Source organism: Euprymna scolopes, chromosome 11 (genome assembly GCF_053919585.1).
Source record: "Euprymna scolopes isolate OS-2025 chromosome 11, ASM5391958v1, whole genome shotgun sequence".
Lineage (NCBI taxonomy): Eukaryota > Metazoa > Mollusca > Cephalopoda > Sepiida > Sepiolidae > Euprymna > Euprymna scolopes.
In genome coordinates this window covers 77,968,796-77,989,712 of record NC_136492.1, presented here as the reverse complement: position 1 = coordinate 77,989,712, position 20,917 = coordinate 77,968,796, and the positions used below count along the sequence as shown (strand labels likewise).

At 32.8% G+C, this 20,917-nt stretch overlaps 1 protein-coding gene across 3 annotated transcripts in view; it reads right to left on the bottom strand.

Annotated features, from left to right (window-relative positions):
• The window catches only part of LOC145287923 (diacylglycerol kinase delta-like), a 345,479-nt gene that overhangs the window by 101,439 nt on the left and 223,123 nt on the right, over positions 1–20,917 (bottom strand). For all 3 annotated transcript variants that reach the window (XR_013869227.1, XM_080135873.1, XM_080135874.1), the window contains 5 exons: positions 19,405–19,537; positions 16,321–16,427; positions 12,926–13,051; positions 8,547–8,726; positions 3,518–3,600 (listed from right to left, as the gene is read on the bottom strand). Coding sequence is in view for 2 of the 3 variants with exons in the window: in XM_080135873.1 (XP_079991999.1) it covers positions 3,518–3,600; positions 8,547–8,726; positions 12,926–13,051; positions 16,321–16,427; positions 19,405–19,537 (629 nt within the window). In the remaining variant the exon portion in view is untranslated. The remainder of the gene's footprint in view (positions 1–3,517; positions 3,601–8,546; positions 8,727–12,925; positions 13,052–16,320; positions 16,428–19,404; positions 19,538–20,917) is intronic.

Below are 20,917 nucleotides of genomic sequence, written 5' to 3'. Positions count from 1 at the left end.
AATTTTAAAATATTCTTTGTCAACTTTGCTCGGTCATAACTTTGCTTCCTGTGATCATAAAAATATAAATCAAAGTCCAGTAGAGATGAATTCCTATGTTTATATAGCCTGTAAAATTTCATCTATATCCAATCAAATTTGACACCACACGTGTATCGAAACGTAACATATGAAATGTAAACATTGAAAAAACAGTGTCCCTTTTTGCTGTTATTTTTTACCATTTTTTTCATTTTTAACTTGGAGCATAAAAACATTGAATGCATAAAAGAATAAATTATTGGAATGCTTATTTTATTCTTTCCATCAACGTAATTCTTTTAAAGATTGAACCACAAATAAAAAGATATGACTTGACTTGTTGAAGCACATTAGGTATGCAACATTGCCCATGTCTACGAAAATACAGCATACGCTTGTATTGCTACTTTATAAAATAAAGTATTTAACCAATTTAGATGACTTTTGGAATATAACATCTTTGCTTTGTGATGGGTAGATACATCAAAGATTTTTGTGCATCTTTGTTTTTTTAATTAGATTGAATTTTTTTTTATAAAGATTAAAGTCATTATTATTATTGTGGTTTCATTAAATAAAGCAACTGTGATAATAAAAACTGCAACATTTTTATCTGATGACAGGAAATCAATTTGAAGGGGGGAAAAAATGAAACAAGTTTTAAGCAGCAAAAGTTCATAATTAAAATTTAACGGAGAAAGAATAATCTGAAAAAAGGAAGGCATGTGATGATGAATAACTACATCTGTTTTATAATATTTGACTAATTCTCTGTGAATTATAAAACCCAAACTGGTTCTTGACCAGAATTCCCCCTATATAAAAAATACAAAACTAAAGAAAAATTTGTATGATGTACATATGTGTGACAACATGAAAATACCATATTCTAAAAATTCCAAAAGTTGATCAAGTTGCTTCATTTTTATAAAGAAAATTATTTTTAATGGGAATGTAACAAATCTTGCAAAGTTGAGTTAACGTTTTTTTTTTTTTTATAGATTGTTTTCCAAATAGCGGACAAGACAGATTTTCTTCAATTATTCACAAAATTTGATTTTTATTTAAAAATAAATCTACTTGATTACTTTATGTGATTTTTGGAATATGATATTTTTGTTTTGTCAAACAGATTTTTCTTTATTTTTGTTTTTTAATATAGGGGGAATTCTGGACAAGACACCCCCCCCCCAACCTCAGTCATGATAGAAAGTGCTGACAATTTAAACATTCAAGTGACTTCTTATTAAAGTGAACACTAAAGACTGCTTTTGTTGTTGTTGGTGTTTGATGTGTGCAAAATTGATTACCAGAATTTAGGATAGTTGTTCTTGCCATATTAGTAAACAAACAAAAGCTGAAAAAAAAAAATTGAAGGTAAAAGAGATAAGAATTTGGATTAGATTTTTTAAACTCCATTTTTTTTTTTTTTTTTTAAATGAAGATATATCAGAGATACATATTTAAAAAAATACTAGCAAAATTTTGTTTCAGTATATTATCTTTTCTAGTAAATGCAATACTTGACTTTTCATAATTTTTTTTTTTTTTTTTTTGCGGGTGGGGAGAATAATACAAAATTTAATTATCATGATTATGAAGGAAAGTTTTTTTTTCTCACTTTTCATGATGAAAAAGTAAAAAGTAATACAATAAAAAAAATAAGTTAGCTGACCGGTTTTGCCTTCACTTAAAATTTCTCAATACAGTTTTTTTTTTTTTAAACTTTTAATCATGAATATTAAAAAAAATAAGTCTTCCCTTCATAATTGCGATGATACTTGATTTACATATATTACTGAATTGAATTAAAAATAGATATACATTCATCAAATTAAAAATAAAACTAAAAAGAAAGTATCAAGAATAGATTTGATGAAATATTTTTTCCAGATTTTGATACAATCACAGATTCTGTTATAAATTATTGATTTCAAGGCAATTACCAATTCAGATTCTTTTACAACCTCTAAATATCAATAGAGTTATCTTTTTATTTTCAGATTATTATAAAAACCTTTGTAATGTGCATATTTCCAAACGTAAAAAAAAAATAAAAAAATACACTCGAGTGTGTTCACATTTGACTAATTCTCTGTGAAAAGTCTAAGCTACCCTACTATTCTCACATATCACCAAATCAAAAGTTAAAAGAAACCCAAATATTTCAGAGTTTCTACTTAATCCATACATTAATACTACTCCAAGCCAGAGTGAATCTGGAAGCAGTGGTAACTAAAGTGGCTACACTCCCTTAATCTCACCACTGAATGTGGTTTTAGGTCATTCCAAAAGTCACAGGTCTATAGTTTTTAGTTTTACTAGTATTTTAAAATCAATAATCATTTCTCATTAGTACCAGCAATAGAAAATTAAATTTAAAAAAAAAAAAAATTTAAGAATTGTTTTTTGTATCGGAAAATATGCACAAATTATTTGGATTCCAATACCAATTCTGATATGCCAAAATGTTCTGATTTCTGATTAATCATCCCAACACTAATCTAAATTTAGTATGATGATATTAAACACTCATCAGTAGGGTGAAAATAACACTTTCAAACTGTTTTACAATATTGATGAACAGCAATTTGTATTGGCAAACAAATACATACAATAATAATTATGAAGTGCTTTATATATAAAAAAAAAAGTACTTCTTTTCAGTTTTGAATGCGTAGTAATAATGCTACAAAATCTCACCTTCAAAGGAACAAATGGTGTGTTCTCTCCTACTGGCACATGGAAACCAAGAAAATATACAAGAGGTATTGCATATTTTACAGAGAAGGAAGAGATAAGCCACATGAAATGGCAAGTTTTAGTGAACATAAAGAGAGTACCAAAACTCAAAGGGAAAAGGAGCAAAGATTTTGCTTATGCTTGATCAGAAAACATTCATCAGTAAAATATGCATATGTGTACGAGAAAAAAAAAAAATTCTCATTTGCAAAAAGTTCCAGTGCTGTTGCTGTAAACTATAATTTTCCAAACCCTACAGAACAGAAAGACAACAGCTACTCTTTGTAAAAATGTGTGCACAGGGTGTTTATAGTGAAAATAAGGGTTGTGAAATTTTCAAACGCACACATTTTGAACTGGCATTATTCTAAGTTCAGTGGCAAGAAGTCTATGATGACCAGAAAAAATGCTGGTATAAGCAGAGAAAATCTAGTATGATTTGGGAGTTTTCCTTCTCTTAATCTAGTTGCACAGAGGCTTAAAAGTCTAAGCTACCCTACTATTTAATACACAGACGGACGATATTTTGATTCCTAACTTTCCCGCAAATATTAATGAAAGTGATGCAATGGTCCTTACAGAACTTGAACTTAACCCACAGTCTGCACCACTAACCATTACACTACATCACTCCCACTTGTAATAGCACATGCATTTATGAGAAAATGCATTCAAGACTAGGTCTTTTTGGTTCTTATTTAAAAATTGTTTAATTTGAGAGTTAAAAAAATAAGAAAAGATTGGTCTCTCATACCCTGGATTTGGGCCGCCATTCATCAAGTCAAAAACTTGAGCTGGATTTAATAACTGTTTGAATCTCCGCAAAAATTTTACACCCTGAAATGGAAAAAGAAAAATAGAGATGAACAAGCTCGAGTTGAAAATTTTGTAACAAATCTATTCATCAAAATTACAGCAGATTTTATAAGTTTTTATCAAAACAAAACAACTTTAATCTCAAACGGAAAAAGAAAATCCTTTCTTTAATTTAAGGCAGAAAATATTATTGCTATTCTGTTAAATAAACTGTAAATCACAGCAAAGTAATCTCCCCTTAGTAAAATCACCACAAATTCAACCAGCAGGTTGAAAAGGCCTACATTCACCTATGAGCCAACTCGTAATTGTGGCAGCCTTCATTCCAGTCAAGATAACCATGCTTCCTTGTTAGCATGAACCATATCTCAAATCCCTGATGTAGGATGTACCATCAAAAGTAGTTCTTTTTTTTTTAGGGTGGGGTGGGGGGTGGGGTTAAAAGAAACCCAAATATTTCAGAGTTTCTACTTAATCCATACATTAATACTACTCCAAGCCAGAGTGAATCTGGAAGCAGTGGTAACTAAAGTGGCTACACTCCCTTAATCTCACCACTGAATGTGGTTTTAGGTCATATTCAGAAGAGTTGAAAGAGGGGGGGGGGTAAAGCTTGAGTAGTTACGTACGTAACCCTTCAGGATTCATTGGCAGAGAACAGCCACAGCCAGATGCAGAAATTGGTCAAAAGAATCAATCTACGACAATCTGATCACTTGTAGTGGTGTTTCAATACTTTCCAGTTCAAAATGTTTTATACAAAGTGGAGAAAAATATACACTATTGAATTTAAGATAAAATTTTATTTTTGGTTTTGCTGGACACTGTTCTTTGAAAACTTTAAATTGATTTTCTGTTTTCAATGATTTTGTACCGGCCATGCACGGAAGTGCTCAAGAATTGTAATTTATGAATATTAGAAATAATATAGGTCCAAGGATAGACCCCTGAAGCACTCCTGCATTTATATCATATTGCTTGGATGTACGACCATCGATGACAACCTGGATTTTTCTCTTATCTAAGAAGCGTTTAATTATGTTAAAGATTCTTCCAGTGATACCATATGATCTGATTTTCCTGACAAGACCTTCGTGCCATACCCTGTCAAAAGCTGTAGATATATCTAGAGCTACCACTCTACCCTCCCCTGCTTTGTCAAGTGAATGGTATATACGCTCAGAGATTACAGTTAAGATGTCTGCCGTTGAACGGGCTTGCCTAAATCCGTATTGTTGGTCAGTCAGAAGTTTAGCATTTGAAAGGTGATGGACTAGAGCTTGGTCAATAATGGACTCAAATATTTTGGCGAAAAGTGTGAGGAGGCTAATGGAGCGGTAATTTACTGGGTCAGTTCTTTCACCAGAATTCTTGAAAACTGGTACCACAGAAGCAGTTTTCCAGCAGGCAGGAAAGCAAGATTCCTTAAGGCATTTGTTGTAAAGTTTGGAGAGAACCGGTGCTACTTCGGCGGAGCACTTTTTTAATAGCACAGCCGGGATGAGATCAGGTCCACATGCTTTTGAAGTGTCAAGATTTTTTATGATGGCATGCACTGATGGGGTGATTTCCAGATCGTCTAGTGTGGCGTCTGTCTGCAAAGAAAAGTCAGGGAGGGGGTGGGTTGCAGGGTCCAGTGTGGAGTTGGAGGCGAACCGACTGGCAAGCATGTTAGCCTTCTCGGTTGCTGAGCAAACAACCTCATGATTGTTGGATAGTGGGAGAATTGTTGATTACCCATTATTTACTACACTGTTGTATTTTCCAAAAGTCACAGGTTCCTAATTTCTGCGCTTCGATGCGTTTTTTGGTGGTTTCAGTAAATTCTCTCTTAGCTGTCGCTATTTCTTTCTTACAGTTATTTCTGGCTTCTATACATTTCTGTCTGAACTGGACTTATGTCGGTTAAATCTGCGGTACGCATAATGCCTTTGCGCCATGGTGGCTGCACAAATAGAAGTAAACCATTGGGGAGAGAGGTGCTTGCTATAAAACTTTCGCGTGGGAACATGTGCTTCAATTGCTGTTTTGAACCATTCAGTGGTCTCATGTGCATACTGTTCAGCAGGAAGTGAGAAGATATTTCACATGGGGCGTCTCTGATGAGATTCCTGATGGCTTCTCAGTCAGCCTTTTTATAATATCTCGTTTTGAGTAATGGCTCTTCTGTTTTGGCTCTAGAGTTTAGTGCGATTTCAACTATTATCACTACATGATCAGCATTTCCAAGTGGGCTATGGGCATTCGTAACGCAATCATCGGGGACTGTGGTCAGAAACAGATCTAACAGTGATGCATGTTCTTGCTGGTCAGGGAAACGAGTTGGAAAAGTAAACTGTGATAGGGAATGTGATATAGAGAAGCTGTGTTGTTATTTTGTATATTAATCGTAGTTTAATTTTAATCAGTTTATATGCATGTCACGTTGGTACAGTGGTAATGTCACCAGCTTTGAATGCTACAATTTCGGTTTCAATTCTAGCTGATGGCACCTAAATACTTTTTTACTTTTGAAATCACGATTATAATAATATATATGAAATCTGGACAAATTAAGGCATCACATTTAAGCGTATTTTACGCCTGGGCAAAACTTCAAATATATCCTATTTTTATGAAATCCATATATGTATAAAATTTTCCAAGTAAGACAATGGAAATGGTCTTGAATCTCTACGTTAATCTCTTAATCTCTATAAGTAGAAGAGATATGTGCCTCTCCCACCTCCATCTCTTAGTGACCCATGTGGACAGAATTCTCTCTAAAACTTCAAATATATATATATATATATATGCAGAATATGAGAGGGCAGATCTGGTAAAAGCAAAGAAAGTAACATGGTGTTATGAATATAGGGAAAAGTACAGAGTAATTATGTTCGTTCATTCAGACCCGAACAATGTCGGGTCTGCTAATACTTCAATACTAAGAAGAGGAAAAAAAAAAAAAAAAAAATGCATGTTTAATTGTAATTTAGGTGTTCTTTTAATATTTAATCGAAAATCCTGAAATATTTCTCAAACGTCAGATTCTAAAAGATTTTTTAACAGAGAATGATTGTTTGGATTTTAATACTACAGTTACTATCTATATATATTCTGACTACACATTTGCAGACATATTTCAGTCAAAGTTAAGCCTCCATTCAAAATGGATGTGAAAGCTGCAAAAGACACATGTTGTAATGGATAGAGTACTTGATAAAATTCAGTTGTAAATCTTCTGGAGGTTGAAGGTTCAATCCTCAGTGCAGGCAACACCCAAAACAATTGCGAATTACTTAGGACTTCTATCCAGTCATAGCTGACAGAAGGAGTGCATTCTATTCCCATGGGTTAAATAAAGAGTCTCCTTCAAAATTCCATTCAGATTTCAGAATTTGACAGAAAGATTCCAGAGTTCAACAATACACACTGAAGATTGGAGGTTGCATCAACTGAAATGTGAAAATAACACCCAAGAACAGTAGTTCAAAGAATTTCAGAAATTTAGAACCATTAGTCTTTCAAGACTTAACAGATTTACAGCTTTGATGAAAACATATCTGCAAATGTGTAACAAAAAAAGAATGTATAAATAAAAAAATCTTTAAAAAGCTTCATTGTTTTATATAAACATAATTCATTGGATTATATACAGTGATTGGAAAGTCAGTCTATTATTAAGTGCTTGTAATTTATTACTGAAATATAATTCTTACAAGAAATGCATATAAGAAAATGTATAGCATCAGGTTTTATTTAGAATTCAAAATGGGTGCTAGCATGCAACAAGGTTTTCAAGACATTTGGGAACCCCATCAGCTAATTTCATAAGGAACTTTTTTCTTTTCTTTTACTGAGGAGTCAACATGGCTAAAAACCAATTTAAAAATTTAAGTTAATGAAATGAATACTATGATGGAAGTTAAAATTCTCACATATCACCAACTCAAAACAGCTGATCCATAGAAGAGAAAAAAAAAAGAAAAAAGCATTTTTTTTCCTCATTGTCAAAAATATTACTCGGGGAATATGAGGACTAAAGGAAAAAATTAAAGGAACAGCCTCACGCATCTCACTCCATCCCGTATTCACTTCTTGTAAGAATTATATTTCAGTAATAAATTTCAAATGTACAAAGTTACTTTTCAATGACCCTGTGTGTGTGCATGCATATATACATATATATATATATATAGTACGGCACAATCACATTGACACACCGGTTCTCGCCAGATTACCAACGTTAAGCAATGTTGAGCATGGCCAGTACAAGATGGGTGACTATTTGGGAAGGCTAGGCGCTGTATGTACCTTCTGGAAAGGTTGGGCGTGGGGCCAGCAATCTCACCCTGTAAAAAGAACTTCTCGCTACAAAAACATCTTCATCACGTGTGAGGATCAAAGGAAAAAAAAAAGAAGTCTTTATTCATTTTTTTGTAAGAATTACATTTCTGTAAACAATTTCAAGCATAGGAAGTTAATTTCCAATCACCCGGAACATTCCATAACAAATGATTCCATTAATTGCATAATTAACAAGCAATGTTTATAATTTACACAATCATTTTAAAAAGCAATTTTCTTTAGGTGCATCTGCACAACTCCTTGAGAGATTCTGTCAGTTTGCCCAACTAACATAATTTTGAAATAGCATCTTCATCACTAACCACAGAAGGTGACGGTGGTCTAGTGGTTAACGACACAGACTAAAGACCTGGGTGTCCCACGTTCAAATCCAGTTCGTTCCACAAAAATCACTTTCACTTAGGATGTTGGCAACCTTCATGTGATCACTCCCGTAATCCCCAATGTCTTTGTAGAAAGAATTCTGACTAGAAAAATATCAGGAAAACCATTGTCAACAATAGAATTTTCGGATTCATATATGATGATCACTAATCATGCAGATTTAATGGATGCATCTTAAAATATTTTTTCTTGTGAAGAGAACGAAGGATGAAATTAAAAGAAAGTGTAAATACCTGGTTGTCTCCACTTTTCGAATTGACAAATACAAGTAGGGGACTGGTACCTGGTGGCCGTGTTGCCTCACAGAATCCATCAGAGTCCATGCTATTAATGGCAGTAGGAGGCAGAATGGATACTTGGCACTGCCCAAAAGGACACTTAAGTGACAACTTATCTCGACAACCATTGTGCACCTACAAGATAAAACAAAAAACATGATGACTTGGATTATGGCTGTTATAGTCATTCACAAACGTAAAAAAAAAAAAAAAAAAAAAAAAAAAAAAAATTGAAATTATTTTGTTCTTACAATCATTATCATATTCGATTTAATGTCTGTTTTACCATTTTACATGCTGGCATGTGTTCGATGGATTTTAGAAACAAACTTCTGGTCAGGTCTTTAATTATCCCTCTTTCTTTCAAGTATATCCTTATCATTTCCTACCATGTCTTCCCTACCCTTCTAACCCAAGAACTCTCATCCATTCTTTCAACATGGTCATACCACCAATTTGGTTTGGTTGTTTTCTGACATATCAACCCTTTTTTTCGTTATTTAATGCTGAATCAAATTTTTGAAAAAGTTCTTTATATCTTCAGATATTTATTTATGGTGTTTAGTTTGATTGTTTTGCAGAAAGAAAATTATTTTTGACTTTGCATAACATGATTGCGTTTTGCAAAAGGAAAGGAAAAAAAACGTTTGGTGCATTCAGTATCTCCAAACAGCCTGATCTGGTAGCAGCAGAGGCTATACCATCAAAGTATCCTGTTTTTACACACATCTAATACTGTCCAAATTTAATCTTCCCCTGAGCCGATCAAATCTGAGCCTGTATTTAAGATTCACATTACACATCCATTGTATCATTTTTATATTTCTTTCTATGTAATGCAGATCTTCAGCCCTCACTGGCCAGATTTCACTGCAATACATCACACTGGGTACACATGTCTGACAGACTCCCCTTGGTTGACAGTAATAACTCTACTGATTAATAACAAATGTTCCTTGAACTTACTCAATCCACTCTTAATTTTTGTGCATTGCTTCAACAATCTTCATTGAATATTTCTTTGCTCCAAATTTATGCATTACCTACACAACATCTCTCAGCACTATCAAATACTTTTTCCAGTTCCACAAAAGCAAAATACAGGTGATTCTTCTTACCAAGGAACTTCTCATGCATTGTCGTAATAAATATAGCACCAGCGATATTTTACCAAGGCATAAAACCAAACTACATTTAATTTATGCTTATCTAATTTCTTATTTGCTGCTAAATTACTCTCTCAATCATTTTCAGGACTTGATCTGTTCACTTTAAGCCCCTGTAATTACCTCTAACAAGAGATTCCTCTTTACCTTTGTAGAAGTTCACAATTATACTAAGTTTCCAATCTTTCTGAATTACCTCTTTCATTATAAACTGATTTGTCAAGCTTGATCATCTCAATACATGTTTCACCTACAGCCTTAACCATTTCTACCACAATGCTTGAAGTCCTTCATCTTACTTACTGCTGGCCATACCATTTCTTTCTTAATTCTAGTAAAAGAACCACATTTTTATAACACAAATTTTAAAGTTACAATCTTGAAGATCATAAATCTATATAAATAAAAACGGTAATTATACAGAGAATGACTTGCTTCTTTGTGAATGTTGTGTTGGCATATTCTGGCAGCTTTTGTAAACTGATGGAGTATACCAAGCACTGATCAAATTTTTAAAAAGAAAAAAAAAAAAAAATCCGTAAAAGAGTAATATTTCTTAAAAAAAAAAAAAAAAAAAAAAACAAAAAAAAAAAACAAACCAAAAACGTTTCTTACAAAAAACAAAGGAAAAAAAACAAACAAAACAATGTTTTCAGTTTTTGCTATATATATATTTTTATTAAACTTACCTGAGGTTGATTTAAAAAAAATTTTTTTTATTTAATTGTAGTTCTATTTTATTCATTAAAATTACTATATCTCTCTATATATCTATAAAAGTGAACATGTCTGTGTGTGTGTGTGTCCGTCTGTCTGTGTACATTTCCCTACGTAATAACTGTCAATTTTTAGTCTACAGACTCGAAATTTGATATACAGGGTACTGAGATTTGACTTGAGAACTCTACCAAACTCCTCCGACAATTTTGGGTCTAAACACTTTAAATTTTAGATATAGGTTCCTTGGTCATGGATCTAACTTAATAACTTGATTTGAGCTCAAAACAAATTTTAAGGGATTATAATAGGGGTCAAAGTTAAAAAAATTGACCTTTTTTTTTTTGCTCAGCATACACCTCCAAACACCCGGGCAATGCCAGGCTGAAATACTATATCTATAAAACTGAGCATGTCTGTATCTGTGCGTGTGTGTACATTTCCCTACGCAATAACACTCAATTTTAAGTCTACAGACTCAAACTTTGATATATAGAGTACTGAGATTTGGGAAAATCTATGTGATTGGTTTTCGGCCAGAAATTTGACAGTTAAGGGGTCAAAGTTCAACGATTTGACCTTTGAGAACTTTACCAAACTCCTCCGACAATTTTGGGTCTAAACACTATAAATTTTAGATATAGGTTCCTTGGACATTATTCTAACTTAATAACTTTATTTGAGCCCAAAACAATAAATGTTAAGGGGTCATAATAGGGGCCAAAGTTTAAAAAAATTGACCTCTGCAGTCTCTACCAAATTTCTCAGACAATTTCTGGTCTAAACATTTGAAATTTGGCATAAAGGGTATTCAGAGATAGGGCAAGCTTTTTAATCGGTTTGGGTTGAAAATTTTTAGTTACCAATATATAAATGTATGTTTGCATGTCTGCCTAAAACTTTTGACAGAGGCGATGGATTTTACCAAGATCAGTATCGTTTTTAAGTCTGACCTTCCAAACGACAAATATTGAAAAATTGGCTAAAAGCATCAATATCTTCACCTTGAAACTTTTCTACAGGGAAAGGGGGGGGTGTCACTTTTTTCGCTGATATTTTTGAAAGTCATCCTCTTCTTTCGATTGTCTAGCCTTAATTTTAAAAAATGTCACTTCTGGTTTGGCGGTGGTCATAACAGCATAGACGTCAGGTTATTTTCCCCGTTCCTTTCCTCCTTCGCAGTACGGGTTCGAGCCAGCCTGCCTTCCTACTACCACACTTTTTTTTTTTTCATTTTTTTTATTGCTCAACAGACACATCCAAACACCTGGGCAATGCCGGGCTGAAATGCTAGTATATCTATAAAAGTGAAAATGTCTGTGTGCGCGCGTGTCTGTGTGTGCGTCTACATTTTCCTACCAAATAACTGCCAATTATCGGTCTGGAGCCTCAAAATTTGACATCAGGAGTATTGAGATTTGGGAAAATCTTTTTAATTGGTTTCCGGACAGAAATTTGGCTTTCAAGGGGTCAAAGTTCAACGATTTGACCATTGAAAACGCTACCAAACTACATCAATTTTGGGTCTAAATACTTGAAATTTTAAATGTAGGTTACTTGGACATGGATTGAACTTTTAAGTTTGATTTGAGCCCTAAAAAATAAATGTTAAGAGGTCAAAATTGGGGTCAAAGCAAAAAATTTGACCTCTGTGGTCTACCAAATTTTACATAAAAGGTATTCAGAGATATAGCAAGCTTTTTAATCAGTTTGGGTTGAAAATTTTGAGCTGCTAAGGGGTCAAAGTTTAAAAGATCTGACCTTTATGGTTTCTAGCAAACTACTCGGCCAATTTTGGGCCTAAACATTTGAAATTTATACATAACGGGTATTCAGACATGCAGCAAGCATTTTAATCAGTTTTGGGGCGAAAATTTTGCTGCCAAAAGGTCAAAGTCGAAAGAGTTGACCTTTGCAGATTCTATCAAATTCCTCTGCCAATTTTGAGTCTAAATACTTGAAATTTTAGATGTAGGAAACTTGGACATGGCTAAAACATTGTATTTTGATTGGAGATCAAAATAATAAAAGTTAAGGGGGTCAAAATTGGGGTCAAAGTTAAAATAAAAATTAAAAAAAAAAAATATATGGACCTCTGTAGTCTCTACGACAAATTTTGGTCTAAACATTGGAAATCTTACATAAAATGTATTCACACACATAGGGCAAGTTATGAACAGTACATAGGGCCCAAGCAAAGCTGGGCTGAACTGCTTTTTTTTTTTAACGTTTTAAAATTTCAGTGTTCAGAATATTCCGGTGGTTTACACATTACACAAGCTGCTGGAATATGCCCAGGTAACCTCCAAGAAGCGGGTCATTCTCTGCATAAATATCATAAACCTTTACTGAATTTTTATATGGTGAACGAGTTCAATTTACAATGCAATATAAAAAAAATTTGGTATCCAAATAAATTCTTCTTCAAGACCAATAAAAGACAAACGTTACCATTGCTCGACACCAGATACAGCGTAAATCTTGCAGACGGAGAACACTGCCACAGGTTTTGTCACAATACTGGCATTTGGCACTGACAGGTAAGTTTCCTTCCAACCACTGATGAGGCATATGAATCTGAAAGGGGAGAATTAGCACTGATTTGATTAAACCTGAAAATACAAGGAATACTTTTGATACATAAACTTTTTACAGTTTAGAGGAAAAAAAAAAAAAAATGGTATTCAGTTCATTGAGAAAAAATAGTTCTTCAAATAATTTTCTAAAATTGAGTAATTGTATATAAAACAGGAAAAAAAAACCCAAAAAACTGAACTAAAATTTATTTTTATATATATATATATATATATATATATATATATATATAACATTGTTAAACATAAAAATCTACTGTTTGGATATACCTATTTTTTTCAACTTTTCTAATAATCTTTTATTTCTAATCTATTTCAAAATCAAAAGCATTAATAAAAGTTCCATATGTATCACTAGCACTTTCAATTCTTTTCTGAATCATCTTATGTTGACAAAACCAAATAAACAAAAAGCTGAGAAGCGAATTTAAAAAAAAAAAAAAAAAGTCAAGTGCACACGTGAAATTGGACATCAAAAGAAAAAAATCTGGTGCATTTCCAGAAGAAATGTTTACAATTTAAATTCTTGGATATCAGAATTAGTGTCGCATGATGAATTCCCTCCCCCACCTCGCTTATTTAGGACCAATTTTAGCAAACATGAAAATATTTTATGAAACTCGTTTTAAAGAAATTAAAAATATTCCAAGTAATTTTTTTATAAAACCCAGCAACCTGTAATAAATAACATTGCGTATGAAACCAGTAACATTTTAAAATGCATAATATTCATGTTGAGATGCTTTCATATGTGAAGTCAAAACCATTCGTACTACAACCATGATTGTGAGGAACGCAATTCACAAGCACCAAGATTATAGTTTTATGTCAATTTGGTTCAATTAATTAATAATCTAATGACAAAATGGTTGTGCAATCAGGTCTGACTACGATTCTTAGGATTCCAAAATTTCCAACTCTTAAAATTCCAAAAATCTGATTTGACTCCTTATTTTAAAATCTTTCTATATTCAGACTGTCTGTTAATTCTTTGGAGATTAAAAAAATCCATAAGTGGGGTACATAGTTGCAATACAAGCCTGTAATGAGAAATGTTAGCTGAGGAAAGAAAGATCACCAAAGAAATGGTTGAAATCTTTGAAATAGTGATGTCTTCTTAGATATAAAGTTCCATGCTGTGATAAAGACCCAATGCGATTTTCCAAAAGTAATATTGATACAAGATGGTAATCCTCATGATCAGTCAGATTTTTATGTCCATAAATTAACAGCTGATAATCTCAAGCGGACTTACAATGTGTTTAAATTGATATTTATATATTTGAGCAGAAGCATCAATTGCATTTCTGTGGTTCTCAGAGTCAGAAGAACCCTAAGCTAATGCTAATAGATTGTATTTGGTTGGAAGATATGTTTCTGTCAATTTGCAAATCTGTTAGTAAAAAAATTAAAAAATAAAAAGTACAGGGTACATAGTTGAAATGTATGCAGATAACCGACCTGCGATCGATAAGAAATATTTAGCTTGGGAAAGAGATCACCCAAGAAATAGGTGAAATTTTTATGACCCAATGAAATTTTCTAAAAGTAATATTCATACAAGATGGTGAAATTTACATACTCATGGTCGGTCAGTGTTTTTTATATCTATAAATAAACAGCTGATAATCTCAAGCAGTCTTGTAGTGTGATTTAAGTGAAATCTCTCTCTCTATATATATATATATTCAAATAGAATATATATATATATATATATATATATATATATTCAAATAGAAGAGCAGAAGATTCAATTGGGTTTCTGTGGTTTTAGAGACAGATGGACGTTTGGTCTCTAAGCTGATGTCTATGTTCGGTTGGACTTATGGTTTGATTCGATTGGACTAAGGGTTATGGTTACAAGTCTGTTGTTCGGAGGAGAAGTGTCATTGTAACCTTTAGAAATAAAATATTGTTTTAAACTGCATTTGTGGTTTTGTTAATAGGGAAAATCCTTTTGTTACGACAGTGACTATATGATTGACACTGCAACCTGTGTCAGAATCAACTGTTGAATTCAGATGCAGACAACAATTGGATGATCATGGACTGTGCACTGATCACAGACACGTTCATAATTCAACTTGTAGCATTTTATAAGTCCAACTCAGACCTATTTCAAACCCTCTGACTGCAACTCTGGTAATAGAAATAATTAAATTTAACATCCAAAATCCTATTTAAAAAATGATTTAGTAAAATTTTAACAATTACAAGAAACCTTTGCAATCACTGATTGCTATGACTACCCAAGAGGTTTTCATTCAAACTCCTCAGCTTAACATTCATGGGCAACATGAACTGAAACAAATACATTGAAGACATTGCCAAGGCTGCTGCAAAAATGGTAGACTCTCTAACATGCTAAAAAAAAAAAAAAAAACTCACTCTACAAAGTTATCATTTGCTCCTGCATGGAGTATTGTTGCCACATCTGGACTGGGGTATCTACCATTAGTTTCCTGCTATTAGATGGGGTCAAAAAGTCTCAAACCTAGGTTCAGCACTATTGCAATGTTTCATCCCTGTTCCTGTTTTACAAATATTTTCATGGAATGCTTTGTTAGTACTTCCCCTCTCTTTTTGTAAATAGCCATGACTAACTGACAAGCAGCAAAATCCCACCTCTTCACTGTAGAGATCCCTGGATGCCAGAAAATTTCTTCCCGTGGACTGCTAGCCTTCGAAATTTCCTCATGCTCTCCTGCTTCCCTGATATGCATAAATGTAAATGCAATATGAACTGACATCTCATTGCTTAACTCCCTTCATAGTGTCCCTGTAGATATGGTCGCAAATAGTAGCCCTTTGCATCCAAGTGACAATGCCTTGTTTGGGATGAATAAGAACAAAAACAAAAATTCAAAACCAAATTAAAGTAAAATGACTCCCAGGCAACACCAGGTAGGTACAGCTGGTTTGTAATGACTAGGGTGGCGACAACAGAATATTGTTTTCATTCTTTTGACTTGTGTATATATCCAACACAGTAAGACAGTCAATCAACTGAGAACCACATCAGTCTATATAAAACCATAAGACATTAACAGATATATACTCAAGAGTCAAAACAATGAAAAGATATGCTGTTATCACAGCCCTACTAATGACATAGAACTGCTAAAGAAAAAATTTTTTTTTTAAATAAGTGAAAAAAAAAAGAAAAAAAAGGCATTTTAGTATATTTAGGAGTCATTTTCAAGAAAGAGACCCCCCCCCCCCCGAATAAAATAAAAAAAATAGAACACTTACTCCATCTTCATTTTCAATTATATATTTTCCAATCGATGCCAAACTGGTCCACTTGCAGTTGGGTGCAGCTTTTCCTGCACATTTCTTATGGGCTTTAAATTTGCAAACTAACAAGAAAGAAAACTTAGTCTGAGAATAAAAACATAAATCAAATTAAGATAGGTAACAAAATTGCTTATAGAATAAATAAATTTGTCAAACAGGATCGTTTAGTTGATCTACTGACAGACTTCTCAATCTGCATTACACGCCTTGGAAAAAAATTGCTTATTTAATATCAATGTGTTTGCTGTTGAAATAAATCTATGAATTTGCTTCATCTGGAATTGAACTCCTAACACGCAAGTAAAATTCATTCTAAAATTAGGTAGTCCAAATAAAAATTTAATTTTTATTATATCCAAAAGCTTTTAATGTATGCATACAGATTTTTGCAAAACAAACAATGATACTAATTTTATTTCGGTAGCACAACTAAACACCGAATTGTTCATAGTTTACTGTCTTGCGTCCACAATCTAAATTTCACAGTGCATAACTAAAAATGCAGACAATCAACAATTGAAAAGTCCTTAGAAATGTAATATCGTAAACGTAAAATTTAGTAGCATTCACCCTAGACGGGTTGAACCGGCTTCCTCTGAAGGAGAAAGTGTCAAGGGAATATTAAATTCATAAACGATCCCCAGTTGCATGTCTATCTCCATCAGCAGAGATGACAATGTTAGGCTTTCGCAGAGAGGTGTTTAGAACCTCCTACATATCTAGTATCCCCCAAATGGTCGCCCAACAGGTGATGACCAGGTTCAACATTGTTTAACTGATGATCTAACAAGAACGTCTGTGTCAATGTGATTAACTATACATATCTTGTGGTGAATGAAAATTAATCATAATGAATAATTAGATAAAACCAGCTATTTCTATTTAGTAATAAAAATTTAAGTATCTATTATAATAACACTATGTCCCTAGGCTTGAGACGAGCATAAGCAGACAAGCTTTCACTCTTGCTCTCTATGCGGTAGAATTCAAAGATTTGATCTCAATCATGTTGCATGCAGTGAAGTCACTTTGTATGCTCTCAAGCCAGGTTTTCCTCAGTCTACCTCACTTCATAGTGCTTAGGATATTCAGGCATGTTATGGAATTAATACAAGAGATGGCATGTTGTACATGGTCAAACCACTTAAACCGTAGAGCATATAAGGCTTCCAAAATTCCCCCAATGCTAAATTTCTGAGGAGACATGGTTAAAAGGATACATTTCTTCAGTAAGCATTGCATATCCACCTGATCCTGGCATAATCATTATGCCGAAACTGTTGAAAATCAGAAGTATTTGGAGACCACGTCTCACTGCCATGCAAGATAGTAGAGAGAACTCACACTTGCGGAAAAAAAACTAAAATTATTCCTATTGTGTAGCAAGTTTTTGAACAAATATTACATATTAAGGATCCTGTGTTAATGCTGATTAGATCAGCTAGTATGGAGTTTGACGCAGGCACATGCTAATCCAAATCTGCATAACAGAACATGAAAGGTCAAAGCTAAGCAGAGGTTAGATAAGTTAAACAAAACAGAGGTATGAAAGGAGATGATGAATGATGTCATGTTTTTCGAGCTGAGAGGACACAAAGATTTTCAAATCAGTCAGTGTTTGCAGATAAACGAGAGACAATGAAGAATGCAAGTCACCCATGGGTTGTGCGAGGCAGTTGGCCAATCATGTAGAAAACTTTGATAATCACTAAATACAAGATGATACGCTGGCCTAACATCTGTCCACACGTTACCATTTCAGTTTAAAAGTAAACTTCATAATTAGCTAAGAGAACATTTGTTTCTCTAGAGTTAATTCTCTACAAAAATAAAACCTTTAAGAAACACTCAGCGGACATCTCGTGTCTTTCTTGCATGAAAAGAAACTATTTGCATAGCAAACAGTAGATGAAACAACAATAATGAGATAAGCATCAGCATCAGATAAAGATGATAAAGATGATAAAGGATCCAAGTGTAATGAACATTTTGATGAAAACATTACACAAATGACTCATTTCTACCAGATTATTTTTAATTAAAGCCATAGAAAAATTAATATCTAGTTTATGTTCACTTTTGAGAAAATATATAATTAATAATGTCCTGTATCACTGGACAAAGTGTAGAAGCAACACCCCAATTATACTGGGACATGAAAAGAACAAGTTTAGCACAACACTAAAACATTACACCTTCCCAAATGTAAATGAAAGACCTTTTCAAATATACTTTATCATAGAGTAACATTTTTCTATTAAAACGTTCAAAACAATTCCTTATTACTTCTAACAAAAGATTTATATTCCTTACAAGATAATCTATAGAATTTTTCTCACTCGAAAAAGTAAAAGCACAAAAATTACTTTTTTTTTTTTGATTCATCTCAATAGAGCATTAATAAAATTAATCACCCATGATTTATCATTTTTCTTGGAGATTGATTGTACATTGCACAAATACTTTTTTTTTTTTTTTTTTTTTTTTTTTTTTTACACAAAAATGTCTTCTTTCCCAAGTTTGAATGTGTAAAAAGAAAAACAAAATATCTAAATTAATTTATCAGTTTTTTTAATAGCACACATGTAAAACCAACTTCATGTCTAACCTTTACACAAGTGAGAAGCAAATAAGCAAATATACACCCTAATTCATTACGTGGCACTGAGTAATTAAGTTAAAAAAAACAAAAAACCATTTGTCCTGTTCTGAAATAACCACAGTCGGCAAATGGATCAGGGTTCAGGCAGCTGAGCTGCTACATTTACTGTAACTTGTGGAAATTTTAAAGGGTTGAAACACCCAGCTTGTTCAGTCATTCTTTTCAACAAGCAGACTTATCCTTTTTTCATTGTTCCTGGAACCAAACATTGTTTTTTGACAAAAACAGAAATAATGCTAAAAGATGCTTACCCCCAATCATGTTACACAATATTTTCACAATCAAACATAAAAGGTTTATTGGAAATATCAGATCTTTATATTGATAAATCATAATTGGGGAAAAATATGAAGAGTAAATTTTGTGTTAATACAGACCTTCACATGAGAGTCCATGAGAAGTGACTCCAGACAGAGCTTCATGGCAAACATTACAATATGTTGGTCGGGCATGGGAACACGCATACCAATTGTGCTGCCCGGACATTCGTTCACGATAATCACTGTTGGCCTGAAATAAAAAAATAAAATAAAATTTTTTTTCTTTTTTTAAATCCTAAAATGTGAAAGATTTATACTATTAATAAAATTCTAAACGTTTATGTGTGTGTATATATACCAATAAAACTTTTGAACGGATGCATCGAATTGGAAAATTCTTTTTTTCCCCCCTGAAAGGTGCGAGTCCCTAGATTGTCCTCATCTATATATGGTTCGTAACACAAAAAGCCTGAAATAAGGGTTTAGGACCATTTTGTGCAATTGTCGAAAAAGTTACCTGCCCATGTGAACGGAATACTGTATACAATTGCGGTAACATCTTTCGGCATAAGGACAGGACTTGTGGCGCAACAGATAACCAGGTTCGAATCCTGGCAAGATCGTAATAATTTTAACCAATGTTTACTCATTATCCTTACCCTTAGTTGGGGTATTTTTGTTTTTTTCAGTGATTTTGTTTTGTGCGTATGGGAATTTCCCATATTTCGAGTTCACAGGTTAAGCATTGATGGTAAGATTTTGTGTTGAACTCGGCATTGTGCCGATGCAACACAGCCGCTAGTTTAAATAAATTTGCACCATAACAGCCTAAAAATGTTGTAAAGAAATTAGAAAAATGTTGAGAAAAATTTGCGAGTTAAATTAGGATTTAAAATTTCATGTACTAAAACTTGTATGTGTTTATGTATTGCGATAGGTGTGTCAGAAACTTTGTGAAAAATATTGAATAATTCGACCCCCCTGTCTTTCCAAGCTTATAACTACTCGAAAAATTCAAACCCTAATATTTTTTTTTTTTTTCAATTAAAGGAGCAAGGACCAAGGTTTCATTTAAAAAAAAAGGTTTTATCTTCGAACTTTACAGGTAAATTTCTAAAAAAACACTGTTTTAAATTTGAATATATTATTTATTCATCTTTTCTCTTCAAATTGTGATGTATAAAACTTTGGTGAGTAAATTATTTACTTTTTAATAGACATTTCAAAATGGGGGGGGGCGTGAATTAAAAAAAAAAAAAAAAAAAAAAACGTTTGTCTAAAATATTATATTCGGTTTATTGGAAAGAGCATAAAATTTCACACTGACCCTGAAAATATCGTAAAAATAGAATCAATAGAAAAATTTTGATAGATTTTTAATATTTAAAAATACTGAACTCGTAAAATTCAATTAATTTCATTACTGTTTAAAAAAACAAAAAAAACATTTCTATTACTTTTTATACAACTTTAACAGTTTATTTTGGAAGTATAATTCATAAAGAAAATAAACCCACTTTTAAAAGAGAAATTACGAGTTTTTTATATTTTATTCGCAGTTTCATGTTAGGGGTGTCAAAAATTCCTACAAAAATTCTGATATACCTAGTGTTGCGACATAACAGTTAAA